This window comes from Chiloscyllium punctatum, chromosome 32 (assembly GCF_047496795.1).
Source record: "Chiloscyllium punctatum isolate Juve2018m chromosome 32, sChiPun1.3, whole genome shotgun sequence".
In the NCBI taxonomy this organism is placed as follows: domain Eukaryota; kingdom Metazoa; phylum Chordata; class Chondrichthyes; order Orectolobiformes; family Hemiscylliidae; genus Chiloscyllium; species Chiloscyllium punctatum.
The window spans coordinates 47,914,127-47,926,910 of record NC_092770.1 but is presented as its reverse complement, the minus strand read 5'-3'; the positions used below and the strand labels follow the sequence as shown (position 1 = coordinate 47,926,910).

Here is a 12,784-nt window from a genome sequence, read left to right as displayed (position 1 = left end):
AGAGTGCATTGCAACAGAAGTTTGCAAGGGTGATCTAAGTTTATAACATTTAGTTTAAATTGTTTCTTGAAATTGAGTAAGAGCATTCTTGAGTATTTATTTTTGTCAAGTTTGTTGCAGTCAGAGTTCCGTTGTGACATTGCATCTTTATCCTTAATGCCTACTCGAGTTTTGAAAGAAAGAAGCATGTAAATTGAGGCACTTTTATGAATCCATATGTTTGCTGTACTTAAACTGTGATGTGACTTGTTTGATATTGTCTTTGGGATCCGAGTGATTCTGAGTGATTCTGTTCCATGTTCCTAATTTCCTAGATAGCATTGAGTTAACAGTGTAAGGTTGGACTATTGCTGCAAGTAAACAAAATCAAATTACTTCCTTAAAAATCATAAGTGAACCAATTTGCTTATTAGCAATCAGACATTTCCATGGTTTTATGTTAGCGCTGAAATTATAATATTTATTAGTTTCAAGTTTAGATTTGCAACATGTTTTTTTGAATTTGGGACTCCAGATTTCTCAGGTAGTACGATAGTGGACTTGCACGCTGAATTACTAAATACTCAAATATTTAAATGGTGACATAAAATTTATAAGTTGAATAGTACACTTTTCATACATTGGATGACCAAAGCTTTTGCATGTTGGTTGCAATATCAGATGGTTCTGAATTTATGGAGTCATAAAACAAAAGATACCATAAAAAGAATTACTTTCAGCAATTTGCGTTCTCTGTAGGATAGTAAAATCTCATCACTGGAGCGAAACATTCGAGACCTAGAGGATGAAATACAGATGCTTAAGTCAAATGGCGCTCTGAGCATTGAGGAGAGAGAGGAAGAGTTGAAACAGATGGAAGTTTACAGGAGCCATTCAAAGTTTATGAAGAATAAGGTATGCAACCGTACTATATATTGTACAACTGTATCTTGTATCATTGTGGCTGATGGAAGGCGTTTACTTCTTTCTTGAAAAAAATGCTACCACCAAGATTCTATTTTAAAAAAAAACACTTCCCCTTCTTTTTCAGTATAAGCCTTGTCTGGCTGTTTGAACATTAGTAACTTCAAATCTTAAGTTTCAAAGTTTTTCTTATAACCTGACACAATGACAGAAGTATCTGCAAAATTCTTGTATTCATACAAGGGAAAACTGTCTTTATAAAAATGTAAAGTTCTTAAAAAGTTGATTTATTTAATTCTCCTTTTGAGATCTCCAAACCACCTCACCTGTAGCCAAGAGAACAGATTGAACATGTGGAAGTCTCTGTCTTTGCACTTCTGAAATAGACATTACGAAATAAAAGTGTCACTATAACTGATTCATTAATGAATTCCTCTTTGTGGTGTTGTAATTGGATTTATGAGTTATCATATGATGTAAACAGTTATGTACTTGTTCATTTTTCTCCATTGTGTTGAGAGTTTGTCTTGCAGTATATATGATGTAATGCTGATTCTTTAGTAATTCTTTCAGAATGGCATTCAGTGGTAAGATGTGTTTCTTGCTTGTTGCTTGAACATAGTCATAGAGATGTACAGCATGGAAATGGACCCTTCGGTCCAACCCGTCCATGCCGACCAGATATCCCAACCCAATCTAGTCTCACCTGCCAGCACCCGGCCCGTATCCCTCCAAACCCTTCCTATTCATATACCCATCCAAATGCCTCTTAAATGTTGCAATTGTACCAGCCTCCACCACATCCTGTGGCAGCTCATTCCATACACGTACCACCCTCTGTGTAAAAAGGTTGCCCTGTAAGTCTCTTTTATATCTTTCCCCTCTTCCCCCTAAACCTATGCCCTCTAGTTCTAGACTCCCCAACCCCAGGGAAAAGACTTTGTCTATTTATCCTATCCATGCCCCTCATAATTTTGTAAACCTCTATAAGGTCACCCCTCAGCCTCCAATGCTCCAGGGAAAACAGCTCCAGCCTGTTCAGCCTCTCTCTGTAGCTCTGATCCTCCAACCCTGGCAACATCCTTGTAAATCTTTTCTGAACCCTTTCAAGTTTCACAACATCTTTCCGATAGGAAGGAGACCAGAATTGCACGCAATATTCCAACAGTGGCCTAACCAATGTCCTGTACAGCCGCAACATGACCTCCCAACTGTCCTGTCCTCAATACTCTGACCAATAAAGGAAAGCATACCAAATGCCGCCTTCACTATCCTATCTACCTGAGACTCCACTTTCAAAGAGCTATGACTCTGCATTCCAAGGTCTCTTTGTTCAGCAATACTCCCGAGGACCTTACCATTAAGTGTACAAGTCCTGCTGAGATTTGCTTTCCCAAACTGCAGCACCTCAGATTTATCTGAATTAAACTCCATCTGCCACTTGCCAGCCCATTGGCCCATCTGGTCCAGATCCTGTTGTAATCTGAGGTAACCCTCTTCGCTGTCCACTACACCTCCAACTTTGGTGTCCACTGCAAACTTACTAACTGTATCTCTTATGCTTGCATCCAAATCATTTATGTAAAAGACGAAAAGTAGAGGGCCCAGCACCGATCCTTGTAGCACTCCACTGGTCACAGGCCTCCAGTCTGAAAAACAACCCTCCAACACCATCCTCTGTCTTCTACCTTTTGAGACATTTCTGTATCCAAATGGCTAGTTTTAGATTAGATTAGATTACTTACAATGTGGAAACAGGCCCTTCGGCCCAACAAGTCCACACTGCCCCGCCGAAGCGTAACCCACACATACCCCTACATCTACATCTACCCCTTACCTAACACTACGGGCAATTTAGCATGGCCAATTCACCTGACCTGCACATCTTTGGACTGTGGGAGGAAACCGGAGCACCCGGAGGAAACCCACGCAGACACGGGGAGAACGTGCAAACTCCACACAGTCAGTTCTCCCTGTATCCCCTGAGCTCTCACCTTGCTAATCAGTCTCTCATGGGGAACCTTGTCGAATGCTTTACTGAAGTCCATATAGATCACATCCACTGCTCTGCCTTCATCAATCTTCTTTGTTACTTCTTTAAAAAACTCAATCAAGTTTGAGAGACATGATTTCCCACGCACAAAGCCATATTGACTATCCCGAATCAGTCCTTGCCTTTCCAAATACATGTACATCCTGTCCCTCGGGACTCCCTCCAACAACTTGCCCACCACCGAGATCAGGCTCACTGGTCTATAATTCCCTGGCCTGTCTTTACCGCCCTTCTAAAACAATGGCACCATGTTTGCCAACTCCAGTCTTCCGGCACCTCACCTGTGACTATCGATGATACAAATATCTCAGCAAGAGGCCCGGCAATCTCTTCTCTAGCTTCCCACAGAGTTCTCAGGTATATCTGATCAGGTCCTGGGGATTTATCCACCTTTAACCGTTTCAAGACATCCAGTACTTTCTCCTCTGTATTGTGATATTTTGCAAGATGTCACCATCTATTTCCCTACAGTCTATATCTTCCACATCCTTTTCCACAGTAAATACTGATGCAAAATATTTATTTTATATTCAAAGTTTGTGAGAAGATTTGTAGCTCGGGTGCTCGTTGTTCCCAGCTCGGTTCTGTTCGCTGAGCTGGGAATTTGTGTTGCAGACGTTTCGTCCCCTGTCTCGGTGACGTCGTCCGTGCTTGGGAGCCTCCTGTGAAGCGCTTCTGTGATCTTTCCTCTGGCATTTATAGTGGTTTGAATCTGCCGCTTCCGGTTGTCAGTTCCAGCGGTCGGTATATTGGGTCCAGGTCGATGTGCTTATTGATTGAATCTGTGGATGAGTGCCATGCCTCTAGGAATTCCCTGGCTGTTCTCTGTTTGGCTTGTTCTATAATAGTAGTGTTGTCCCAGTCGAATTCATGTTGCTTGTCATCTGCGTGTGTGGCTACTAAGGATGGCTGGTCATGTTGTTTCGTGGCTAGTTGGTGTTCATGGATGCGGATCGTTAGCTGTCTTCCCGATTGTCCTATGTAGGGTTTTGTGCAGTCCTTGCATGGGATTTTGTACACTACATTCGTTTTGCTCATGCTGGGTATCAGGTCCTTCGTTCTGGTGAGTTGTTGTCTGAGAGCGGCTGTCGGTTTGTGTGCTGTTATGAGTCCCAGTGGTCGCAGTAGTCTGGCTGTCAGTTCGGAAATGCTCTTGATGTATGGTAGTGTGACTAGTCCGGCTCGTCCTTTGGGTGGACAATCTTTGAGTAGATTACACACAACACCTTTGCATTGCACTGTAGTTCTCCTATTGGGAGTACATACTGAGAACATTTTAAAAAATATATTTTTATTAATTTTTTTCTTTTGAATATTACAAGGACAAAACCAAGCAATTCAAACCAATATTAAAATGCAAACCCACTAAGTACATAAATAATAACTAAGCTAAAAAAGGAAAATCTTAATAATAATAATAACCATAACACAGCTCAACAAAACAAAGCAATAGCCCTTGATTATTGAGCGCATATGTTTATACATATTCATATGTTCGTAGTTCCTCCCCAGTGGATACCAACTTCATTGCATCGAATTGCCATGGCAATATAAAGGCTCTTATTAGTATCGTGGACAAATCTGTACCCAGGTCGTCCAAAAAGGGCTGCCATGTCTTACAGAAATTTTCAGTTTTATATTGCACCATACTCTTAATAATTACATCCAAGGGGATGTGCTCCAGGACTAGCTTATGCCAGCCCCGAATGATTTTCTGACACCCACCCTAATAGAATTTTCTTTCTGGCACAGAAAGTGAGGATAATGAAAAGCCTTTTTTTTTGTGTGTGCATCTAATGAAAGTGTATTAACAAAACCAAGAAGAGGAGATACTGGGTCCATCTCCACCTGCATCCCCAATACTTCTCTACTTTTCCTACCACAGCGCTCCAGTATGCCTGCAGTCTGTGGCAGGACCAAAGACAATGAGTAAGCGTGCCCATGCTCACTTTACATTTTGGACACATTGGAGATATTCTGCTTTTAATTCTGGGGGGTAGTCTGGGGCCAGATGAGTCCTTTGGAGACTCTTTTTAATTGCAAGGCATGGGTCCTATTGCAAATTGAGCTGCTTCTTGCATTTTCCCAGATATCCTCCCATATTTCAGAAGAGATTTCAACATTGAATTCCCTCTCCCATACCTTCCAGAACCATTAAGTTTTGTCCAAGGGACCTTCACTCAATAGATGATAAAAGGCGCTAGCAGATAATATATCCTCAACACTCGACGTCCTCGTCTCCATGTCGGACCTATAAGGATCACTTAGAAGCGTGGTATGAAGTATGAAGTTTTGTATGAAGTTTCTAATTTGAAAGAAACAAAAAAGGTCCCTACTGGGCAATTCATATTTGAGTCAGCTGGTCAAAGAGGTCCCTACTGGGCAAATCAAATTTCCGAGCCAACTGGTCAAAAGACATCAGTATGTCCCCTTGGACTGAATCACCCATGCAAGGTATGCCCCGAGATGCCCATAGTTTAAACCCAGAGTCCCATCATCTCTGGCTGAAAGCCCAGCATACCAACTATTGGTGTCAAAAATGATGTTTTGGCAATATTGCCCTCACCCTGATGCACCACCCTCTGCGACAGCATTGACGAACATTGGGCCACAGCAGCACTTCTCAACTGCTACCACTCTGCCCAAGAACCGCAGGCCAACAAGGGGGCATCCCTCTTGAGATGCCTCAGTGTCCAACCAAAGTGAGCGGGGGTCCCTCCAGTCCCACTCACCCACGTAAGATAGCAAGGCGCCCAATCAACAGTCTTTGATATTTGGGCGGCCTGCTCCTCCGAGTCTGCAAGGCAACTACAATCTAGTCAATTCAATGAGGGGCCGCTCGTGATACCAGATTAACGAACAAAACCAGCCGTTAAGTCTTCTAACTATTTGCTTAGTGAAAAGCAGAGGAAGCATTTGCATAAGACACAATAGGTGGGGAGAACATTCATTTTTATTGAGGGCTATCTGACCTAACCAAGAGATCAAAAGTGCCTCTCCCATCTACGAAGGAGCTGCTTGATTCTCTCAAATAAATGGGCAAAATCGGCTTTAAATAGCCGATCAAAAACAGGAGTAATAAATATACCTAAGTAGACAAAGCCCTCCTCAACCATCTAAAGGGGAACCAAGATCCGCTCTCCGGAGATCACCCATGGGCATGGCCTCCGACTTCACAAAATTGATCTTTTAACTCCAGAAGCCTCCAAATAAATTGATGCATTGTATCAGCTGTGGCACTGAGACTGTTGGCTTTGACAAGAAGACAAGAATGTCATCCAGATACAGTGTGATCTTACGTGACTTCGCCCTCACTTCTGGAGCGGTTATATTGGGATCTCTACATATTGCCTCCGCCAGTGGTTCGATCACCAATTTGAAAAGCAGTGGTGACAACAGACAGCCCTGTTGACTGCCCCTACGAACATTGAACTTGCTTGACTGTACACCATTGGTGAGGACTGCAGCAAGACGAAACTATACAAAACCTTCACCCACTTGATGAAGGTCTCTCCCAGGCCAAACCTCTTCAAAGTATGGGAAAGATATGGCCATGCGATCCTGTCAAATGCCTTTTCGGCATCTAAGGAGATCACCAATACCTGTCCCGATCACTGTTGACATCGTTGGATCATGTTAAGTAACCTCCTGACCTTATCCATCAGTCTATGACTTTTATGAACCCTGTCTGATCTTCCTTAATGATTGAGGGCAGTGCAGTTTTTAGCCTTAGTGCCAGAGTCTTGGTAGGATTTTGAAGTTGACATTCAGGAATGAAATGGGTCTCGAGGAAGCCCTTCCCAATATAGAGCTGCCTCATAGCCTCCTGCATTTCTTGCTCTGACAATGGCGCATCAGGAGAGACTCTTGTTCAGGGATCACTCCTGAAGGTCCAAATTCTTAAAAAAAAGACTCCATCCTAACCTGCCCACTCCCTCGGCTTTCGGATTGATATAATTCAGAGTAAACTTTCTGGAATGCTGCATTAATCCTTGTAGAATTGTAGGTCAAATTTCCAGTGTCCACTCTGATTGAGATAATGGCTTGGGGGGCACTCCTTTTCCTAGCAAGGTATGCTAGGTACTTGCCTGGCTTATCCCCATGCTCAAACAGCCTTTGACTTGCAAACGTAAACTTGGCTGTCCAGGTGAGCATGGAGTTCACTGTAGACCGAAGCGCTGTGATGCTCTACAGTTTAACCAGCGAGGGCCTGTCAAAATATGCCTTTTCAGTGACTTTCAACATGTCTCGAGCAAGTGTTGCTGCTCACCGTCTGTCACTTCTTACTGGCTAAACAGGAAATAACCAACCCCCTAGCATAGGCTTTCTCTGTTTCCCAAAAATGAATGGGCTACTGGCCGAGCCTGAATTAATATCTAAAAAAGCCCTGAACTCAATAGAAGATAATTCAATAAACTTGCTATCCTTGAAGATGAAGGGGTCCAGTCACCAGTACCTCTAGCCTACCTATCCTTACTCTCAACCATTAAATACACTGGAGTGTGATCAGAAGTAGTGATATTGCCAATTGTACATGACACCACCGAGCCCAGATGTGCTGCAGGGGTTAGAAAAAGATCAATCCTGGTATGGCATTTATGGGGGTTTCAAAAGAAAGTTTCTGCCACGAGGATGAAGGTGCCTTCAAACATCTATGAACCCCAATTCAGCACACACATCCCTTGAAGATATCAGTAGGCTTTTAGGCAATCTGTCTACTGTAGGGTCTATGAGACATTTGAAATCCCCTCCTACGATGATATGTTGAGATGCAAGGGTAACCAGTTGAGAAAGCTTATCTGTCAAGAATTTAAGGGGGTGGGCCGGGGGACAGCAAACATTTTAAGATCCCGTATTCTTCCCCATGTATCGAAGCTTTAAGGATTACAAATCTCCAGTGTGTATCTTCAATGCATTCTAATAACTTAAATGGAAGATTTTTTCTAACTAAAATGACCACTCCTCCTTGTATTGAAAGATGAAAAATAAACCTGATCATACTCATTCTGTTGCAGCTCCAAATGCTCTTTATCTTCCAAGTGTGTTTCTTGTAATAAGGCATCATCCACCCTCTCCTTTTTTAAGGCTGGAAAGTACCTTCTCCCCCTTGACAGGTGAATGACTCCCTTTAGTATTCTAGGTGCACCACTTAAACACGTCCTTAGCCATAACCTTCTATAACACTGTCGAGACTCCAGAGAGGAAGAACTCAAACTACAAATCGCTGAACATCAATGCAAAAGAATCCACAAAACCTAAACTCTACACAGGCTAAAATAACCACAGCCAACAAATCTACAAAACTATGAACAGCAAAAACGGGAAAACAAAAAAATCGCCAAAGTCGCTGATTGGAGGAATTTACCCCCCTTCAAAGGGGGATACCTACACATCCTAAAACCCAGTAAACATCCCAACTGCCCCCTCAGCTCCTGCCAGCAAAGGTTGCACCACACACAACAACCACCTGGTAGAAGAAAAAACCCACCAAAGAACAAAGTTAGTACGATAGACAAATAAATTAAAAATAAATAAGTCGCCCATTCCTTAACATAACTTAGAAATTAAAAATAAATACTCTTTCCATCCCGGACATCATTTCATGCAACTTATTACCAGAAAGGAGATTCCACCAAGTCCTTTTTAAAGACGAACAGCTCTGTTCTCTATGCCTATTTGGTTGTTTGATGTAAGTCAATGTGTCCACAAAGTTCTTCGCTTTCTTTGCGAGTTGAACAAATGTATGGATCCATTATGATTGATCCCAAGTACCGCTGGATATCTTAAAGAATACTGGACCCCAAGTTCCCTCAATCCCGTCTTGACGCCATCGTAGGGCTTCCTTTACCGGACCACTGCCGCTAACAAGTCTTGAGAAAACATGACTTTGGAGCTGCCCCATACCAATGCCTTCGGGTTTGTCCCCTGGGCTCTAGAAGCTTCCAGGACCCTCTGCTCGTCTTAATAATGATGGAACATTACCAGGACAAGGCATGGGTGCTGATCTGCACCTCGCTTTCCTGCCGCAATCTGGTGAACACTTTCAATTGTTATTCTTCCATTCTCAACCTCCAAACCAAGGAACCCCAGGAACCACTTCTCGAAGAACTTCACCAGCTGTTCATCTTGTGACTCCTCTGGTATGCCAACAATGCACAGGTTCGTTCTTCTGCCCCTGTTTTTCAGATCATCTACCAGATCCAACAGACCACGGACTTGTGTTTCCAGGGCTTCAATTCAGCTTTTGGAGGAGTTAGTCTCTGCCTCTACCCATGCAGCCTGGTACTCAAGCTCATTGGTCTGTTTTCCCAAATCTTGCAGCATAGCACATACAGGAGCCAGCTTCACTTCAATTTTTTTTCCTGGATCTGCTTCCCAGGACCTTGAGATTTAGCCAGCTCCTCAACCAGAGTCTGGTGAGTAAGCAAGTCCACTGCTTCCAGAAGGCTGGGCTGTGGCCCTGGCCCAGGGCGTGGTTCCTCCTTTCTTCAGCATTCTCCAGCTGCAAGGACAAAGATAAGTAGATTTTTTTCAGGTTTCTAGTTCCTTTGCTATGTTTTACTCACAGTAAAGGGTTTGGGATGGGTTCTGGCTCTGTCGGGTTGGTGTTGCAGTGTGAAGCCCAGCAAATGCGATTCTAACAGGATGCTGCCATCTTGGATTTCCCACATAGTGAGAATTTGATTTTTGTGGAACACAGAAATCTTTGTGCTGAGAGCACAATTTGGTATGATTATGCCTAACAAATTATTAATTTGCGTACAGCTCAGTTATGATTTATATGCGTGGATCCTTTGCAGTGTACATTAACATAACCGTTTGCTATAACCAGATTAAGAATTTTTAATGTCATGGATACCATCCATTCTTTTTCCTCATTACTCTTATCATTTATAACTCAAATATGTATTGAAGTGCCTGAAGTAAGAGCTATAGAATGTACATGGACATTCCTTAAAAAAACCCATTATTGTAAAGTTTTTCATCTGCAGAGAAATATTTTATAAATAGCAATTTGTACTGATGTGCCAGTATTTGTGTTGTAATAATCTGGTGAGTCCAGCTCACTCTCTTTCCCCTCTACCTTGAATGTTAATTTTTTTGATCTAGAATCTTTCTCTATTAAGTTGAGTTTTACCAGACACTGTCTTTGGCTGGGACACCTAGTGTTGTGGGTCTATGTGTTGATCTACCCTTACAAGTTTCTCATAATCGAAAGTCAATCTAAAGTCACCGTTCCTCCCTCCCATAGTTCCAAATAAAAATAGATAAAGGTGCTGCAGTTCGATTGAAATACTACTGAGATATATCTTGTCTTTAGTAATAGTCCAAGCATAACACAAAGATAAGAATGGAAATTCTGTTAAGATCATGCTTTATGTGTCAAGTAAAGGACCAAATGAATGTTTGGAAGTAATTGAAAATCTGTTTCTAATATGGTCTGTTTTTTGTTCATAGACCCTCTGAACCAAGAGCAATCACCCCTCTTTTAAATAGAAGTCATTTTGAGCTATTTATATCAATTAAGCTGTGAATAAATAGCATAATCTATTACAAGCAACTGTCTCCAGACTTTGCCAGAAATATATTGGCTCTTTTCTTTGTAACTGTGTTTTCAGTTAATGCAACATATGTTCAGTGCTTAAATTCTTCAAGTGAGATTGGCCAAAGTCCTGGGTTATTCATATTTCCAGTTGTGATTCAGTTTTTCTTTGGGTCCTATGTCTGTCTATAATATCTCGAAAGTTTTTCTGTATGTTGCATGTTATATGCTGGGCATCTTTAACAGAATTTCAATGTCCACAAGACCACATTTGCATGTTCTATTTCCTGTAATTATGGCTTGATCACACAAGGTATTTTCGATGATGAAATGGATTGCTTATGTCAACTCCTTTTCAGTGAAGTCTGTTGTAAGTAGTCATAATTTTTAATTAAAGAAATCGCTTTAGGCAGTTAATTTTGTTGAATTGGAACAAATATCTATTTTAAACCAGCCTTTTTCACCAGTCATGTGACTTGCTTTTATTTTTCTCTCTGACTTGAGAGACTTTGATCCAAGCATCTGCTGACCATGGTTGATGGCATGTTTCTAAGCATTCTAACTAACACGGGCACACAGCAGGAATGATCCCATGTGGGGCTGAAGCCAAACCTAAATGATAGAACAGAATTCAGTCATGTGTCAAATAAACACCAAAATTTGAATTGAACTTGTTCAGCAAATAAAGAGTACAGCGCTAAAATGGTAGGAAAGTCAGGAAAGATGCATTCTCTCACTTCAGCATCTTTCTTTAAATTATGCTGGATCTTGTTATTTTAATACCATAAATGCCTGAAGTTTGGAAGGGACCAACAAAAAAAAACAGTTCAAAGAAAAAGTGTGAACAGTGGGCACAACAGTTTTAATTGTGATGCCTTAACAGCAGACAGTGGTCTATATTTGAGGTACCTGAATCCTGTTTATACCAACACTGAGGCAGTTTACGTTTGTCTTTCACTTTGAATTTTCAGTTCCATGTTAGATGTTTGGCTGCTAAGTCTTTGTTAACATAAAACCTTGTGACCAGTTTGAAATGTTGATTGTAAGGAAGCAAACTATCTGCTTTTAGAGGCAATCGGAGGTTGTGACTTTCAGTTACAACCTTCATGAAGAAAGCAAAAGATCCTTTTGTGATATGGTATGGTTGACGTGTATGGCTTCCCAGCTGGTTCACCTCACTGATAACTACAAGGATTGGCCAATTACAGTTGTAAATCTTTATAAACCTTCTAATGAATGCATTTCCATGATCACCCATCTATGTTGAGAAGGATAACAGGCACTGCTGCTGAAGAGGCAACAGAGAATCTGAGAAAAATCAACTTGATCGTGTTTTACTGCGATTCTATCGATATATTTCTTATGGCTGGCTACGGAAGATTATACACATTTTTTCCCTGCATGATAGGGGTAGAGTTACTAGCACTTAGTCACTTCAGCAAAGAAACATAGAAAATAGGAGCAGGAGTAGGCCATTCAGCCCTTTTAAGCCCACTGCACCATTCATTATGATAATGACTGCTTATCCAGTTCAATAGCCAGTTCTTGCTTTTTTGGGGGCAGGAGTCAGGCAGAATCAATGGATCTGCTTGGACTGTCCTGTTTGTGTATTTTGGGAAGGAGGTAGGAGTAGGCTGCACAGGTTTGGGGGTCGATGAACTTGGAGGCAGTGAAGGTCACCAGATGAAATGAGATTAGTGACTGTTGTGGACACAAAGGACTGGTTTTCCATAGTCATGGGCCAGCAAAGATAGGATAAGGTGTCAGAGCACTGTAATGTAGAGGTCAGGATGCCAGACATCAACACCACTACCCTTTCCTTTGTTGGTAGGTTGGATTACAAAGTCAGGATCGAATCTGAGAACATGGAGTACAATCAGCTCAAACGGTGAGAGGAAAGTGCAGAAAGATTAAGGTGACCATTGCCTATTCTTTGTCTGTCCAACTGCTGTTCTTTCTACCAGGGCTCCATCTCCACCTATTATTTATTATTTACAAGTCCCATCCCAACTGCAGCATATGTCAATCTTTTCCTAACTGCTATCAATTCTGAAAAATGATCACTGGCCCTGAAACATTAACTCTGTTTTCACCTACAGCTACTACCAGACCTGCTGAGTTTCTCCAGCAATGTTTGGTTTTGTTTCTGACTTCCAGTATCTGCAGTGTTTTTGTTTTGGTTTATGGTCTCAACAAGGCCAACGTAATTGCCACGAGACATCCTTGTGCCTGTACTCAAAATTTTTTGCTATGAAGACCAGCATAGCATATGCTGCTTTTACGGT

General features: G+C 41.8%; 1 protein-coding gene across 5 annotated transcripts in view; it reads left to right on the top strand.

The window, feature by feature from the left end:
* Positions 1 to 12,784, top strand: part of LOC140458142 (ELKS/Rab6-interacting/CAST family member 1-like) — a 917,474-nt gene that overhangs the window by 76,665 nt on the left and 828,025 nt on the right. For all 5 annotated transcript variants that reach the window (XM_072552282.1, XM_072552281.1, XM_072552285.1 and 2 more), the window contains exon 5: positions 739 to 894. In XM_072552282.1, the coding sequence (XP_072408383.1) occupies positions 739 to 894 (156 nt within the window). The remainder of the gene's footprint in view (positions 1 to 738; positions 895 to 12,784) is intronic.